This window comes from Hemicordylus capensis, chromosome 7 (assembly GCF_027244095.1).
Source record: "Hemicordylus capensis ecotype Gifberg chromosome 7, rHemCap1.1.pri, whole genome shotgun sequence".
Classification (NCBI taxonomy): domain Eukaryota; kingdom Metazoa; phylum Chordata; class Lepidosauria; order Squamata; family Cordylidae; genus Hemicordylus; species Hemicordylus capensis.
In genome coordinates, this window is record NC_069663.1 from 26301623 (window position 1) to 26317399 (window position 15777).

Consider the following 15777-nt stretch of genomic DNA (forward strand, 5'->3'; position numbering starts at 1 on the left):
CCCACCTACTCCTAGGAATATGATGGTCTCCATCTCCTGGTGGGAGGGAAGGAAGCCTTGTCAAGCCTGTTCTTCAGAAAGGCAGAGAAGGGTTGGGTTTTGGCTAGCCTCATAGGGGAGGAGGGCAGGAAGGCTCTGGTGGCATCTTTTTTAAGGCGCCCTCACTCTCAAAGTTTGAGCGCCTGGCTTCTCTGGGTAAGTGCCTCTAGCAGCATGCCAACACCTGTGTGCTTATCCCCTGACTCCACATCTGGTTATTACTCGCAGGGGGCTGAAAGACATGGAACTGGACACCTCCTCCATCGAGAAACGCTTTGCCTACGGGTTCCTGCAGAAGCTGCTGAAATGGATGGATATCTCGCAGGAGTTCATTGCTCACCTGGGTAAAGCAATCTTGTCCTCTCTTGGAACTGCTGTTTCCCCTCCCAGCAACTATGGGGACCAGTAGGGAGCTTCACGGTCTGCTCTTTAGCTCTTATTCAGTGGAAGACACAAGGAAGGATGGAAGGTTTCCCTAAGGGCTTTTAAAGCCTTCTAGTTTGCATCTCCTCTGGAATGGAGGGTGTGCATTCACATATCGGGCAGATTTACCCCGACGTCCCCGCAAACTATCAGGGAGCACTTCACGCACAACTTGGGTTTTTCACTGCACGTTAAGAGTGCAGCCCGATTTATATCTGGGGTAAAAAAAAATCCGCTTTTGATTTGGGGTTTGGGGATAACTTTGAGTTTGCAGTAAAGCCTTGCAGAAAACTTGTGGTAAAGACTGCTATGTGGAGAACTCTATAGAGATGGAAGGATACGATACGATACGGCGAATATTTATATACCGCTTTTCAACAAGAGTTCCCAAAGCGGTTGACATAGATATAAACAAATCTCATGCCCCAGACTGTCCGCTTCATCTCCCCATTGTGGGGGGATGGATGGGAGATTCCAGATCCAGAGTCATGACACCAGGAGGAGAAACAGGGGCAGCAGGGCGGGGGACACATGTATTTTCACTGTGTATGAGTGTGTGTTGTTCCCCAACTCCTTTCCAACCTTTTGGTGGTTCTCACTGGGGTTTCTTTCTTCCTCAGAGGCTGTGGTGAGCAGTGGGCGGGTGGAGAAATCCCCCCATGAACAGGAGATCAAGTTCTTTGCCAAGGTTAGCCTCTCTCTCTTTCTCCATGTTGGCACTGGCGGTGGGGGGGGAGGGAGGGAGTGCCTTCCTCTGTTCTCTAATACAAGAAAACGCTCCAATCAAAACCATGGAGGCAAGAGAAAACCCCACTTAATAACACTTGTAGAAAGTCTTCCATCCATATGTGTTAGAGTTTGTTTTTTGGAGCACCCACTGTACAGCACTTAGCACAGCACTGGTGCAAAAGAAATACTGAACTGCAACCCTAGGAGAACTACAGTATGGTTTGCATCCTGCTGAGGCTGTATCCCAAGGACTCTGTGCTCCACTCCCTGAGGGATGCTCCCCTTTCTGCCCTGCTGACTCATGTTCCCTTTTCAGGTTCTGCTCCCCTTGATCAACCAATACTTCACCAATCACTGCCTCTACTTCTTGTCCACACCAGCCAAACTTCTAGGCAGTGGGGGCCATGCCTCCAACAAGGAGAAGGAGATGATCACTAGGTGAGGAGCAGGAAATCCCAGCAAGGCTGTGTGTGTGTGTGTGTGTGTGTGTGTGTGTGTGTGTGTGTGTGTGACATGTTGCATTTTCAAGTGTGCCTCCTAGATATACAGCCAAAGACGTGGAATGTGTGAACTACAAGTGGAAACAAACTCCTGTTTTCATACTCTAGAGAGGAGAGCTGGTCTTGTGGTAGCCAGCATGACTTGTCCCCATAGCTAAGCAGGGTCCACCCTGGTTGCATATGAAAGGGAGACTAGAAGTGTGAGCCCTGTAAGATCTTCCCCTGCTTAGGGGATGGAGCCGCTCTGGGAAGAGCATCAAGGTTCCCAGTTCCCTCCCTGGCAGCATCTCCAAGAGAGGGCTGAGAGAGATTCCTGCCTGCAACCTGGGAGAAGCCGCTGCCAGTCTATGAAGACGAATACTGAGCTAGATAGACCAATGGTCTGACTCAGTATATGGCAGCTTCCTATGTTCCTATGTACTCTTGCTTGGATTGGCAGCCAGGATTGACTGTGGGATGCCCTGTTAAGTGGAACTGAGGTGAGAAGCCCGACTTTGCCATTCTTATGTGTGAAAACACTGACAAGTTTCCTTGTCCAGCGTTTAAGACGAACCCTTTCACAGTTTAGAACTTGGCAGAACTGAGCTTTTTAAAATTCAAACACAAATCCCTGAAAGACTATTTTGGGCGATGCTTTTGGCGGGCGGAAAGTAAACCTTGTTCATGAACTATAAGGCAATAATAATTTAAGTATCAAACTTCTAAATTTAACACTATATTTGACCATCAAATCCAACAGCATCCATGACAGGGAATGCTGGGGGGTAGAAATCAAACTTAGAGAATATCCACTCAGATGTTCTGATGAACTTTTGTTGAAAAACAGTATATAAATATTTGTTGTAGTAGTAGATGTATGCAAACCAATTCAAAGTAGAAGCATTTGCTTGAAAATTCCCACCCCCAGCTCCGCAAAATTCATCTTAGGTTGTAGGTTTTGTCTGATTGATTGACTGATTGATTGATTAAGTGCCATCAAGTCAGTGTCGACCCTTAGCAACCACATAGAGAGATTCTCTCCAGGATGATCTGCCTTAAACTTGGTCTTTGAGGTCTCTCAGTGGTGCATTCGTTGCTCTCATAATCGATCCATCCACCTTGCTGCTGGTCTACATGACCATAAACCATTTTCCTGCGCTGTGTTGGGAAAACCTTGTTTGCAAAGCGGCTCTATATAGATGTGAGCAGGGAGCCCAGGAATGGCATGTATTCCAAGTTATGTCCTCTGAATCCAACAGCTGTGATGCCTCTGGACTGTTCCTCAGCTAACCATGCTGCTTCTGGCCCCCTCTTTCTCCCCACTGTGTGGGCTTGATGTGTCTGGATGGGAGGGGAATTGGACCTGCATGGCATCCTTTCCCAGCACTGAGGTGCAGAAACCCCCTTCTCCTGCCCTCCCTCCCTCCTTCCTCCCTTCCTATCCCCTCTGTCCTGCTCTCTGTGTGTGCACTCCGCCTCCTGGCAGCCTCTTTCATTCTCTCCTTTTGCCTCTCTCTTTTTTCCACCCTTCAGCCTTTTCTGCAAACTGGCGGCCCTGGTCAGGCACCGGGTTTCTCTCTTTGGTAAGCAGCACTCTTTTGGGAATGGGGGGAGTTGGCTTCTTTGGTTTCTTCTTCTCCCCACCTCCTCCCATCACTGGCTCAGAGGAGTTCCAACACTTCACAAGCCTGCTCTCCATCCTGTGTCTGCACTTCCGTCACGCTCTACCCGTGTACCCATGGACCAACCTGCTGATCCTCCCTCCCTCCTTCCTTCCCCCACCCATGGCACTCTCTCTCTGTTGCCCCATGCCCCATCACCTGTGTCTTAAGCCAGGGCCTAAATGAAGCTCTCCTGTCTCCCTTCAGGCACAGATGCTGCTGCTGTGGTCAACTGCCTGCACATCCTTGCACGCTCTCTGGATGCCAGGTGGGTAGGCTCACATCACTGCTCCCAAAAGATTCGCCCTCCCCACATTTTTATTTTAGACTGTTGTGTTCTGTGGTTTTCTTTGCCACAATCTGTGAGCTGAGGAGCTGGAATGCCGGCTGGGGGGGGGGGCGCGGATTTAAGGGTGAAGGGTAGTGAGTGCTGCCTCCCTCTAAATGTGCAGAAATCTGATCCAGGCACCTCTCTTTCTGCAGGACGGTGATGAAATCGGGCCCCGAGATTGTGAAGGCTGGGCTGCGGTCCTTTTTTGAGGGTGCCTCCGATGACATTGAGAAGATGGTGGAGAACCTCAAGCTGGGCAAAGTGTCACAGTCCCGCACCCAGGTCAAGGGGGTGGGCCAGAACATCACCTACACCACCGTGGCCCTGCTTCCCGTCCTCACCTCCATCTTCGAGCACATTGCCCAGCACCAGTTTGGGGACGACGTCATGTGTGAGCGAAAAAGAGCAGGAGCGGACGGAGGGGGCCTTCAAGTCAGAGCTAGGCCCGATGCTGGTTGCCCTAGCGTTCCCAACAGTCCCGTATTATACGGGAAGCCCCATATCGGAGGCAAAAATCTCTTGTCCTTTCCCCTGGCAGAGCCTGGGGCTCTCCAATTGCATTGAGCCCTTTGAAGTCTGGGTGAAGTCCTTGTTATCATGTAAAAGAAACAAAGTAGGTCACAAAAGAAGCCCTAGTTGCTCTGCAAACTTGCAAGAGCCTTTCCCTGGTTTTATTTACATCTTGCAAGTGGCTAATTGTTTACTTATCAAATGTAAATAGACTTACAGACTCCTGCTCACCACTTCTGGCAGGTAAAAAAAGCCTTTCAGTGGGGAAGGTGCAGAGGATGGTGTGTGTGTGTGTGTGTGTGTGTGTGTGTGTGTGTGTGTGTGTGTGTTAACCTGGGGGATTCTCTTAATTTTTCGCCTGACACTTGCTCTATGTCTACGTGGGATGGTCTGTATGAACAAGAAGCTTTGTGAAATGATGGGGCTTGTTTTGTTGTTTACCAATGAATTGCTGCTCAGACGCCTAGGATGACCCCACCCACAGATGACCCCACCCCCAAGACACACACACACACACATACACACCCCGTGTCCCGTATTCAGGCAGTGGAATGTTGGCAACCCTATAAGGTTTGCCGTTAGCAACACAAGCCGATCCCGGGTGGGCTGTAGGGGTGAGGCTGGTCCGGTAAGGGCTGGTGGTGATGAGAGGGTTGGTGATCTTAGTGGAAGCCTGGAAAAACCCAGCCTGGCTGCTCTGCTGCGAGAAGATGACTCCCGGGGAAATGGTGGAGAGAGGGTGGTTGCAGCCCTGTAAGCGTGGAGGGTCATGGGAAGGAGGAGCCCTATAAATCCCCGCCTGACTCTCCCCCCACCCCTCTTTCCCCCTTCCCCGCAGTGGATGATGTGCAAGTCTCCTGCTACCGAACTCTATGCAGCATCTATTCCTTGGGCACAACCAAAAGTCCTTATGTAGAGAGGTGAGTGGAAGAACATTAGAAGCTTGAAGTTGGAGAGGGAGGGGGGCACACAAGGATACAGCTCACCACGAATGGAGACCTGATTGGGGCAGTCCTTTCATGAGGCGAGGCGAGGCGAGGCGGTGGCCCCACCTGCAGATGACTGGGAAGTCGGCAGAGGTGCAAGACGTTGCCCACCACCGGAGTAGCTCTTTGTGGTCCATCGGACCCTCCAGAAGTCTGCAAGCGGCACCTCTCCTCACGTTCCTGAGAGAAGCGCTCAAGAAGCACAAGGAGAGAAAGCGGAGGCTGCTGGCCACAAGCAACCGCCCCTCCTTCCCATGATGCCACTTTCAGAACTGGCAAGGGTCGGTTTTGAAAGGGGGCTGCCCCCACCCTGGCTTATTTGAAGGTGGCACTTCAGGTGCACACCATCTCCTGGGCATCAGGCTTTCCGCGCCCTCTGCTAATTGGGCAGAAAGGTTTGCAACAAGTCTGTAGCAGGATGGAGAATGCGGAATTGAAGTGCCGCTAGCAGAAGGCTCCTCTGGGTGGGATGTCAAATATATATATATATATAGAGAGAGAGAGAGCACATTTCTAGACTGCCGCATCCAAAGGCTGCGGGTGGTACACAACAAATTAAAAAAACTTGAAAACAAACACCATTTAAAAACACACTGTTTAGAACAGTATAAAAAACAATATAAGATGGTCTCCCTCTTGTCTGTTTCTCTCACCCTTGGCAGGCAACGCCCACAACTCGGAGAATGCTTGGCACGGCTGGCAGCAGCGATGCCCGTGGCCTTCCTGGAGCCCCATCTCAACGAATACAACCCCTTCTCTGTCTACACCACCAAATCACCGAGGGAGCGAGCCAGTGAGTGGGAGAGAATGCGCCGGCCTCCGCCCTTGCCACCGCCCTCTCCCACCCCCCAGTCCCAAAGCTGATGCTGCTCTTGGCCTCCAGCTCCAGCCCCAGCTGCTTCCCTGCCGGTGCTCTCCCTGGCCTCCGCCTGCCACCCCCTGCACTCAGCCACCTCCCGTGACTGAAATATGTGGATCACTTGTGTGCATCCAGGTGCTCCCGCCTGATGGTAAAAACGGGCCTTTAGCATCCTTCAGTATAAAACCTCAAGTTCTTCCACTGAAATGATTTCCGCCGATAAGCATAAATGTGTTCAGACCTTGACGGAAATACACGGAAGCATTGGGGAGGAGGGAGAACCTGAACACTGCCACATGGAGAGAGACCAAAATTCTATCCGATCCCACACCCTCTTTCCAACATTGGCCGGAGAACCACACAGAGTAGAACATGTTTATGAAAGCCACCCCCTTTCCCAGCATCTGATATAAGCAGGTATACTGCCTCTGAACATGGATGTTCCATTCCTCGCTTATCATCAACCCTAGCCATCATGAATTTATCTTACCTTTCTAAAGTGGGATGGAGTTTTGTCCAAATACGGTACCCCTCCTGCTGCCAAGGGTCTCCCAAACTGCCTTAGTGTCATTAGGCTTTTCTTTGCAACCTTGAGGACTAGAAGATGTTTTTTAAAAAATATAGCCAGAGCTTGGAGTGCAAACAACATATTCTGCACGGGATGCTGCTGCATGTGAATGTTGAATGCTCAGTGGATACATCCTATTCGGGATGCGTTCCCTTCAGTGGCTAAAAATTCCTCGACCCCAAATCAAGAGGTTTCATGTCCTGCCCTCTGCATTCCCAGTCCTAGGCCTGCCGAACTGTGTGGAAGAAATGTGCCCCGACATCCCAGTTCTGGACAAGCTGATGAAGGATATTAGTGGATTGGCGGAGTCCGGGGCCCGCTACACTGAGATGCCCCACGTCATTGAGGTCACCTTGCCCATGCTCTGCAACTACTTGCCCCGTTGGTGGGAGAGGGGCTCTGAGACCAACCCCCAGGGGCCCTGGTGCACGGAAGTGACCTCCAACCAACTGAACACCTTGCTGGGCAATATCCTGAAGATCATCGTCAACAACTTGGGAATAGATGAAGCTTCCTGGATGAAGCGGTTGGCAGGTATGGAGGATTAAAGGTCAGGGTGCATGTGGGATCTGAGCAGCTTTTCCTCTTTTTGAAGAGGAATCCTGTCCAGAGAGGTGAGTGGGTTGCTGGGGAGAAACTAGGTGCCTAGAGCTAAGAAAAGCTTAGGATGATACCCAGCCTGAAGATTGGGGTCAGCTGTCGCCAATGCAGCCCTAAAATTCTATGCACCAGATAGCAAGTCGTGCCTATGCCTGGGGAAGCTAGGATTTCCCGCTTAGTCCACATAATGATGATCATGAGAACCAACCCAGAGAGAGAGAGAGAGAGCAATAAAGACACAGAAGATTCCCTGCCTGCAAAGGCTTGCAGTCTAAAAAGAAATGCAAGGCAGATACCAGCAACCGCCACTGGAGGCATTCCGTGCTGGGGATGGATAGGGCCAGTTGCTCTCCCCCTGCTCACTCTAGAGAATCACCCCTCTGAAAGATGCCTCTTTGTTCAGTTAGCAGCAGGCATAATGCCCGCCGCCCTTCACTTTTGTTCCTCCTCTGGGGCTTTAATTACTGATTTCCTCCCATTTTTATTTTTATGATCCACTGTTGATACTTTACTCTAAAAGAAAGCACAGGAAAAACAGTAGGTTTGAAGGAAGGTGGATTCGTGGTGGTGGCGCTGGTGGTGAAAGGACTCCTTTCCCGCCCCCCCTGACTCCCCCCCCCCCCGGACTTCCCTTCCACCCAGTGTTTGCTCAGCCCATCGTCAGCAAGGCCAAGCCAGAACTGCTTCGCTCCCACTTCATCCCCACCATGGAGAAGCTGAAGAAGCGCTCTGGGAAGGTGGTGGCCGAGGAAGACCAGCTGCGGCTGGAGGCCAAGGCCGAGACGGAGGATGCGGAGCTGCTGATCCGGGACGAGTTCTCGGTGCTGTGCCGGGATCTTTATGCCCTCTACCCACTGCTCATCCGCTATGTTGACAACAACAGGTACTCTCTAGCTCTTCTACAGGGGCGGAGGATGGATTGCATCCGGGTTCACTGACTCTCCCCAGAGAATGCAGATGACGTCCTTCCAGAACCATTGCACTCCAGTGCTCCTTGCCTTCTCGTGTTTTTCCGACCTGGTTTGTGGAGGGCTGTGTTTGTCTGGTTTGGGCACTCAGGCCCATTTGCAGCACTCTCCTGTCCAGTGGGGCCAGAGGCAGCTTCTTTGGAGTTGTAAGGGCGCCGGTGCCTTTAATTAAAAGGCTCCTCCTTATTGCTCCTGTCTCTTTCTGACCCAAAGGCCAGGCTGGCTGGGGATGGTGGAAGTTGCGCTCCAGTGACATCTGGTGACCCAAAGCTGAGAACCCCAGTAGTATAAGCTTCAAAATTAGCCCTTTGGCTGTAAGCAAATGCCCCCTGTCCATGCTGCTTTGCCGCACTCATTCTGAACACAAACAGACCTCCGCATGTATATATTGGCCTCTAGATAGTCACACCATCACAACATGGCTGGCATGACAGATCATCCTATCACAGGAACAGAAGGGAAAAGGGGGGTGCGGGGGGGGCAGGCTCAACATGGTCCCACGTTCCCAACTTTGGCCAGTTGGTAGAGGGAAAGGGAGATCTGTCTGCTACCCTTGCTAAATTTCCACAGAACAAGTTCCATTAGCTATGGATGCAGGAAGGGATAACCACAAATGGTTCTTTGTGGATCTGCAGGGCCAACTGGTTGACGGAGCCAAATTCAGATGCTGAGGAGCTCTTCCGGATGGTTGGGGAGGTGTTCATTTACTGGTCAAAGTCACACGTAAGTGAGGCTGCCGGGGGAGAAGGCTGGGGTTGTGTGGAAGCCAGTAAGGAAGTGTCCACCATTCAGTGTCCTTAGAGCAGTTCACACGATCGGCATTGGGCAGAGAAGCCTCCTGTCCTAATTTGAGAGCTGGGTGTGCTCCCAGTATTTGATGGTGTGGTAGATAAAAAAGCAAGGTCGGAGGTGGGATTCTTGCTCGTCTGTCACACCCCAGCCGGGTAGGATGAGCACGCCCCACCCAGTTCCCAACCCCAGCTTCGGAACAAGGTAGGAGGGGAAATCGCCTGACCCAACTGCTGGGGCTTAGCTCACGATCAAGCTCCCCGTCTCTGGCCTTGTTTTCAATTGCTTGAATGGATCTCGGGATGCACCTCTTGGATCAAATGCTCTGATCACAACAAAATGTCCATGGCCACTGCCAGTTTTTTGAGGGGCTGCCGTGTCCTGCTGCTAGAATGGGAAACTGCCAGAAAGAAAATGCCAAAACAGCCATGAAGGGGAGGCTTAGGAACATAAGAAGCTGACTTCCACCGAGTCAGGCAGCAGCTCTTCAGGATTTCAGGCAGGAGTCATTCCCCACCCAGCCTGGAGATGCTGCCAGGGATTGTACCTGCCACCGTCTGCATGCAAAGCAGTTGCTCTACATAGGAACATCGGAAGCTGCCATACACTGAGTCAAACCACTGGTCCATCTAGCTCAGGATTGTCTTCACAGACTGGCAGCGGCTTCTTCAAGGTTGCAGGCAGGAATCTCTCTCAGCCCTATCTTGGAGATGCTGCCAGGGAGGGAACTTGGAACCTTCTGCTCTTCCCAGAGCGGCTCCATCCCCAGAGGGGAATCTCTTCCAATGCTCACACATCAGGTCTCCCATTCACCTGCAACCAGGGCAGACCCTGCTTAGCTAAGGGGACAAGTCATGCTTGCTACCACAAGGCCAGCTCTCCTACCACTGAGCTATGGCTCTTGACTTTTGTGGGAATGCCTTACTTGATGTTCCAAGTCGGGGCTGCAACTGTGTCCCTTTTAGATAGATGCAGCGGGTCCAACTCCCTTGAGGGTGTCTGCCATTGTGCTGCTATGGAGCATAGGGGTGACTGGTCTCTTTCCTCTCCATCCTGCAGAACTTTAAACGGGAAGAACAGAACTTTGTCGTGCAGAATGAAATCAACAACATGTCCTTCCTGACAGCCGACAGCAAAAGCAAAATGTCCAAGGTGAGAGGCATGCTGGGGCGTCTCCCACCAGGACTGGGCGGGGGGATGAAGGGCCTACCCTTCCACATAGGTTTCTCTCTGCCTAGAGGCAGGAAACACTCACCCAGCAAGGAAGAATCTGGAATAAGCTTTGAACCAGCCATGCTTCCGTTCTGCAGGAGAAGCCAGAGTTGACCCAGTGACAGAGCAATTCATGGCATGAACAGAAGTGAGAAGTCCCCAGTGCAAACCTCGCTCCTCACTGGGTGCCCTTTATAGGCAAGCCTCTGTCACTCCATCTTGGGCTCTCTCCTCTCCCATTTCGAACATGGCCATCAGAACACTGACCTGCCTTACAGGGTCATTGTACACATTGCTACGATAATATGTGTGAAGTGCCTTGAATGAAAAGGCCCTATGTACATTGTTGTAGGGCGGAGCCGAAAAGACCTCACCCCCATTTTGCTGCTTTGTGGGCAGTGAAAACTGGAGGTCTTTTGTCAGTTTTAGTGGAGGTAGAGGGTGAAATGGGTCAGAAGATTCAGGAGTGGGGCTGACTGGTGGTGATGATGGGCTCTTCTGGTTCCACTGGCTGACAGCCACCACTTCCACCCCAGAGTACTTCCGGGAATGGCGTGTCACCATTTTGTAGTAGCATCCTTTTCAGATTACCCGCTCAACAGCAGCAAAGTTTTTTGTTCAAAACATAAATAGCAAAGCTGCCAGCAGGGGGAGCAGTTTCGCAAAAACTAACAAGCGGAAAATACAGCAACCTTTTTACAGCAGACATGCAACGTTATAGCAATAAATCGCAGTGATTAAATCCGAAACAAGGCATCCGAAATGTTAACGACACCCTGCTGACAGCGTAGGGACTGCAGTGTCACAACACAGGAAGTGCACAAGCACACTTCGGAGATACGTTGTGACCCTGTTGCCGGGTCTAATCTGGAAAGTGCCCAGGAGACATTGCGGGGTAGAAATGGAGGTCGCTACATGGCAATCCCCATAGCTGCTGCTGCTGATTTGGTGGTGGTGGTGGTGGTGGTGGTGGTGGTGGTGGTGGTGGTGGTGGTAAAGAGGGACCAGCAAAGAAAGGAAACTGGCTTTGCCCTTCTCTTTTGCCCCCTCCCCACAGATAGGAACAGACCTCTTCTTTGAACCATTGCCTGCCTTGGGTGTGTGTCTGACACACATGCACACCTGCATAATTCAACTTTCTTCTCTTTGCAGTATTCAGAAAGTCTGGGCAAAGATGGGCCATGGGAGTGAGCAAGTAGAGGGCAGTGGACTGAGTGGTCTAAAGTGGGTCTGGGAGCCAAACCACTTAACTCTTGGGGGCCCTGCTTAAGGATCTCTCTACAGACCTTTCCTGCATGTTTTTACTCTTCTCACTATTAGTGAGAACTAGAAACTTGGGTTTTCCTGTTCTTTGGGGGGTGGGGGGCAAGGACGAGGGAATCACAGGATGATACGACAGTCAAATTCTGCCCCAAACTCCAGCGTGGGCCTTTTTCTGTGAGCAGCCTTTCTACGGACTGATTGGTTATTGGGGCAGAAGAAAGAAGCGGGCCGGAACAATGATGCCATCTTGGATCCCCCCAGTTCTCGGTGGCAGATTTCTTTGCTGCGCCCGTGCTGGGGTGGGGCCGAGGTTTGCCGCTTCACCTAACCTTCTCTTTCTCCTCTTCTGTCTTGTCTCCCTCTTCTTCTCCCCGCGCCGTGTGTGAGTTTAGGCTGGAGAAGGCCAGGTTAGAGAAACGACAGCCATTCCGCTGGCCCCCTTTTCCCCTTGTCGTTTTTGGGCCACCTAGAGACAGCATGGCGCAGTGCGCATCTCTGCCGCGACCCTCCCCTCCCTCCTCTCCCTCGGGAGAGTGGCGGGGATCCTTCCAGAATGTTCAGGGGCTGGGGGAGAGGGAAGGGGGCGCGGCTGCATGGACCATGGCAAGAGCACAGTGGCTTTCCGCAGCTCTGGCAGCAACGCATCGCGCATCCGATGGGTTGGCATCGATGAGCCATCAAGCGCCCCATTGGTGGGAGTGACCTTCCATCATGCACCTGGGCAAGCGGCCGCCTTGGAGGGTGTGGTCTTGCCCCTGGAATCACTCTGACATGCTGTGACATGCCATTCATCTGACTGGACAAGCTGCCCTGAAGCCAATGACCTCTCTGAAACCCCCATTTCCTGTTCTGAGAAGCCCCCCTCCTTTCCCAGCATGCAATGAGCCGAGTACCAGGCCACCTTCCCCTGCTCTGGATCCAAGCCCTCCGGGTGTCTCCATTTCCCAGCCATCCCCCACCCCGTGGATCCTGGAGCCCATAATCCGGCTGCTGTGACATCCCTCACCACCCACTGCCCTGCCACCATGTGGGACAGAGGGAAGGGGGTGCCCGCGATGCCACACATGGCAGATTATGTGTCTTGGCTGTTAATGGTGCTGTGTGTGTCTTGTGTGCAGTTATGTGTAGAGGTTAGAAAGGCTCTTTTGCAAGGCTGACTGTAGGAGGCCAAAGGGGGGCAGATGTCGGAAGGCGTCTTGATTGTGTTTGTGTTGGTTCTTTTTCTGGGGTGGGGGTGATGACTGCACCATCCCATGCCAATCCACCGCAGCCCCTTCCTGACAAGGGTTCCGTCTGTCAACCCCTTCCACAGGACTGGCGGATTCCTAGGCACCTGGCTGCTAGGATTTGATGGGGATGCCATCGAAACCTGGAACATTTTCCCAGCCCCGCCTTCTGGGAGATCCCTGATAGTCCGGAGTCTCCCGCAAATCTCTGTCCCACTCCTAGGCCCCCTGAGCCTTAACTCCTTCCTTTTGTTTTCTTCATGTTCCCTGTTCCTTCTGCCTGGATCCCTTCCGAATCTGAAATGCATTCCCTGCCACTGAGCCCCTTGGCCCTCTCTGATTCTGTGCTCCTGCAGGATCTCCTCCATTTCTCAGCCCATGGCTGTCTCAGAGGCTGCAATGGGCTGGATCCCAGCTGCCTTCCCCTCTCCACATCCCGAAGTCGCCGCTGCCTCCCTCCCCTCCTCCCCCACCACCCAAAGACTGCTTCATCCAGGGTATTGTCCATCCACAGAGAGATCCTCATGTAGGAAAAACCGTGTGCATTGCCACTTCTGAGATCCAGTGTCAGTGTTCATTTTTGTCTCCAATTGGTCAATCAGGAAGCGGGTGCACGCCGTAGCTTTTTGATCCGTGCATCCATGGTGGAACACGTCAGAAGTGACGATGGGCAGATGCTGTTTTCCTTCTGTCTGTCTCTTAAGACCCTGCTGCATTTGGAGCAGACCTCGGCTCGCCAGGAGCTCTGCCGGTGGGATCTCTTGTGCAGGACTCTGGGCTGGCAGTCACTCTTCATTTTCTTCTCCAACAGAAGCTTGCCCCCATTCTCCGAAAGGGGGAGGCTTTAGCCCGCCCCCACTGCCCCCACACAGACCCCTGGGTCAGAGCGGCGCTTGGCCGTTACGCTTCTGCCCAGCCAGTCTCTTGGCATGCCACGGAATAGCCGGAGCGGACAGGCTTCCCCCGTGCTCACCCCTGCCTTCCTCTCCTAACCCTTCCTCAGTCGGGCGGCTCGGACCAAGAGCGGACCAAGAAGAAACGGCGTGGGGACCGGTACTCCGTGCAGACCTCCCTGATTGTGGCCACACTCAAGAAGATGCTCCCCATCGGCCTGAACATGTGCTCTCCAGCTGACCAGGAGCTGATCAACATGGCCAAGATACGCTATGCCCTGGTGAGGGGATGCCGTGGGGTCGAGGCAAGGCAGAGGGCAGCAGGGGACCTCGGGGAGCTCTCTCTGTCTCCTGGGTGGAGAGCAGCGGTTCTCAACCTTGGGCCACCAGATATTGTTGGACTACAAGTCCCATCATCCCCAGTCACCATGGCCCTTGCGGCTAGGGGGAGGATGGGTGTCCCAGTCCAACATCATCTGGGAGCCTAAGGTTGGGAACCCCGGCTTTATATCATTCTAGCTACTCGAGATCTTGTTTGTTTCTTTCTTTGTTTATTTTACACTTGTATCCCGCTCTTCCTCTGAGGAGCTCAGAGTACATGGTCATTTTTATCCTCACCACAACCGTGTGAGGTAGGTTAGGCTGAGAAATACGTGACTGGCCCAGTCACCCAGTGAGTTTCACGATTGAATGGGGATTCAAACTCGGGTCTTCCTGGTCCTAGTCCAACACTCTAACCACTCTGCGGTGCTGGCTCTCATCATCTAGCTTTGGGTACCAGATGCTACCAGGCAGATATACAACAGGGAAGGATTGCTGCCTTCATGGTCAGAAATCTGGGGTATTCTCATTTAATCGCCCTGAACACAAATCCCCCTTGAGGGGAGCGTACCCTTGTCTATAATAAAGTGTGTGTGAACATTACAGTTCACAGGCATTCATTCCTGAATTATTTATTTATTTATCTGTTCATTCATTAGCACATTTCTATGCTGCTCCATATAAAAATCTCCAGGTGGTTCACAATTTAAAATACAACAATAATGAAAACATTAAGACAATTAAAACAATTTAAAATATAGATGAAAACACCAAAACTTAAAGCTACAAATTAAAAACCTGTTTAAACAGGTATGTTTTCAGATTTTTCTTTAAAACCTCCATAGGAGGGGAGGCTCTAATTTTGTTAGGGAGTGAGTTCTAAAGCCCCAGGGTTACCCTAGAAAAGGCCCACTTTTGCGCTGCAACCAACCAAGCTGGCGGCAACCACAATCGGACCTCCCCTGATGATTTTGATAGATGGCAGGGTTCCTATAGGATTGACCACCACAATTCTCTGTTGTTATGTGAATGCACTCTCTCTCCTTCGCTTCCCTTTCCCTCTCCCCCCCACTGCTCTGCAGAAAGACACTGACGAGGAGGTGCGTGAATACCTGACCAACAACCTAAACCTTCAGGGCAAGGTGAGCAGTGCTGATGCTGTGCATGAGGGTGGAATCGCAAGCAAAGCTCTCAGGTCCACTTTGAAGGGCTTGGGGTCTGCCCTGTTCAGCCACTGCTGCTGGCTTCTGACTGGCATTCCCTTTGCCCACCAACACCTTTCCCAGCTGGCCTGGTGGGAGGAATTTGATTTCCTCCCTGCATCGCCTTCAGTTCCTTTGTCTCGGCACAGGCTGTCTGTGTCCGTCAGTCAGGGGAGTGTGTATGGCCAGGTCAAGTGAGAAGAGGGGCCTTGGGGTGGGGATGGGGCAGGACTCCCTTGCTCCACATAAGGGATGGCTTCTCCCCATCTTGCTCAGCTATGCTGATGCCCAGATAATCGTGCCAAAATACCACAGAGCTCTGACACAGGTGTGATGCAGTGCCTTGCAATCAGCAGTCCTGGAAGGGAGATATAAAAAAATCCCCTACAAAGAACGTTCTTGTCTCCGCAAATCGGGTGATATTGAAAGAACGGCTTATGTGCTCCTCCATTGCCAATTTTACCAAGCTATATGGCGTATACATATAACCTCTTTTATTAATTGCCATCCAGGTTGTACAGACTCTTTTTGTCTTGATTATCTTTTAAATGACCAGCCTGACCTGAGATCCTATAATGTGGCTAGGTTCTGTTTGAAAGCCAGGAAAATCCGCCAGGAGTTTGTTCAGAAACATTGTTAACTGATCTGTGTGCTTAACCACTGTATATAAATCTGCAGGTTATGTAGGCTTTTGTTGGACTTCTGTTTGCAAACTGTG

At 51.8% G+C, this 15777-nt stretch overlaps 1 protein-coding gene across 1 annotated transcript in view; it reads left to right on the forward strand.

The window, feature by feature from the left end:
- RYR1 (ryanodine receptor 1) overlaps positions 1–15777 on the forward strand; it is a 122723-nt gene that overhangs the window by 70943 nt on the left and 36003 nt on the right. Inside the window, exons 58-72 of the mRNA XM_053267249.1 lie at positions 268–383; positions 1083–1150; positions 1508–1629; positions 3204–3253; positions 3539–3599; positions 3815–4053; positions 5011–5092; positions 5821–5951; positions 6805–7119; positions 7828–8068; positions 8789–8876; positions 10002–10094; positions 11810–11824; positions 13647–13817; positions 14940–14999. Coding sequence (XP_053123224.1) covers positions 268–383; positions 1083–1150; positions 1508–1629; positions 3204–3253; positions 3539–3599; positions 3815–4053; positions 5011–5092; positions 5821–5951; positions 6805–7119; positions 7828–8068; positions 8789–8876; positions 10002–10094; positions 11810–11824; positions 13647–13817; positions 14940–14999 — 1852 coding nt within the window. The remainder of the gene's footprint in view (positions 1–267; positions 384–1082; positions 1151–1507; positions 1630–3203; positions 3254–3538; positions 3600–3814; positions 4054–5010; positions 5093–5820; positions 5952–6804; positions 7120–7827; positions 8069–8788; positions 8877–10001; positions 10095–11809; positions 11825–13646; positions 13818–14939; positions 15000–15777) is intronic.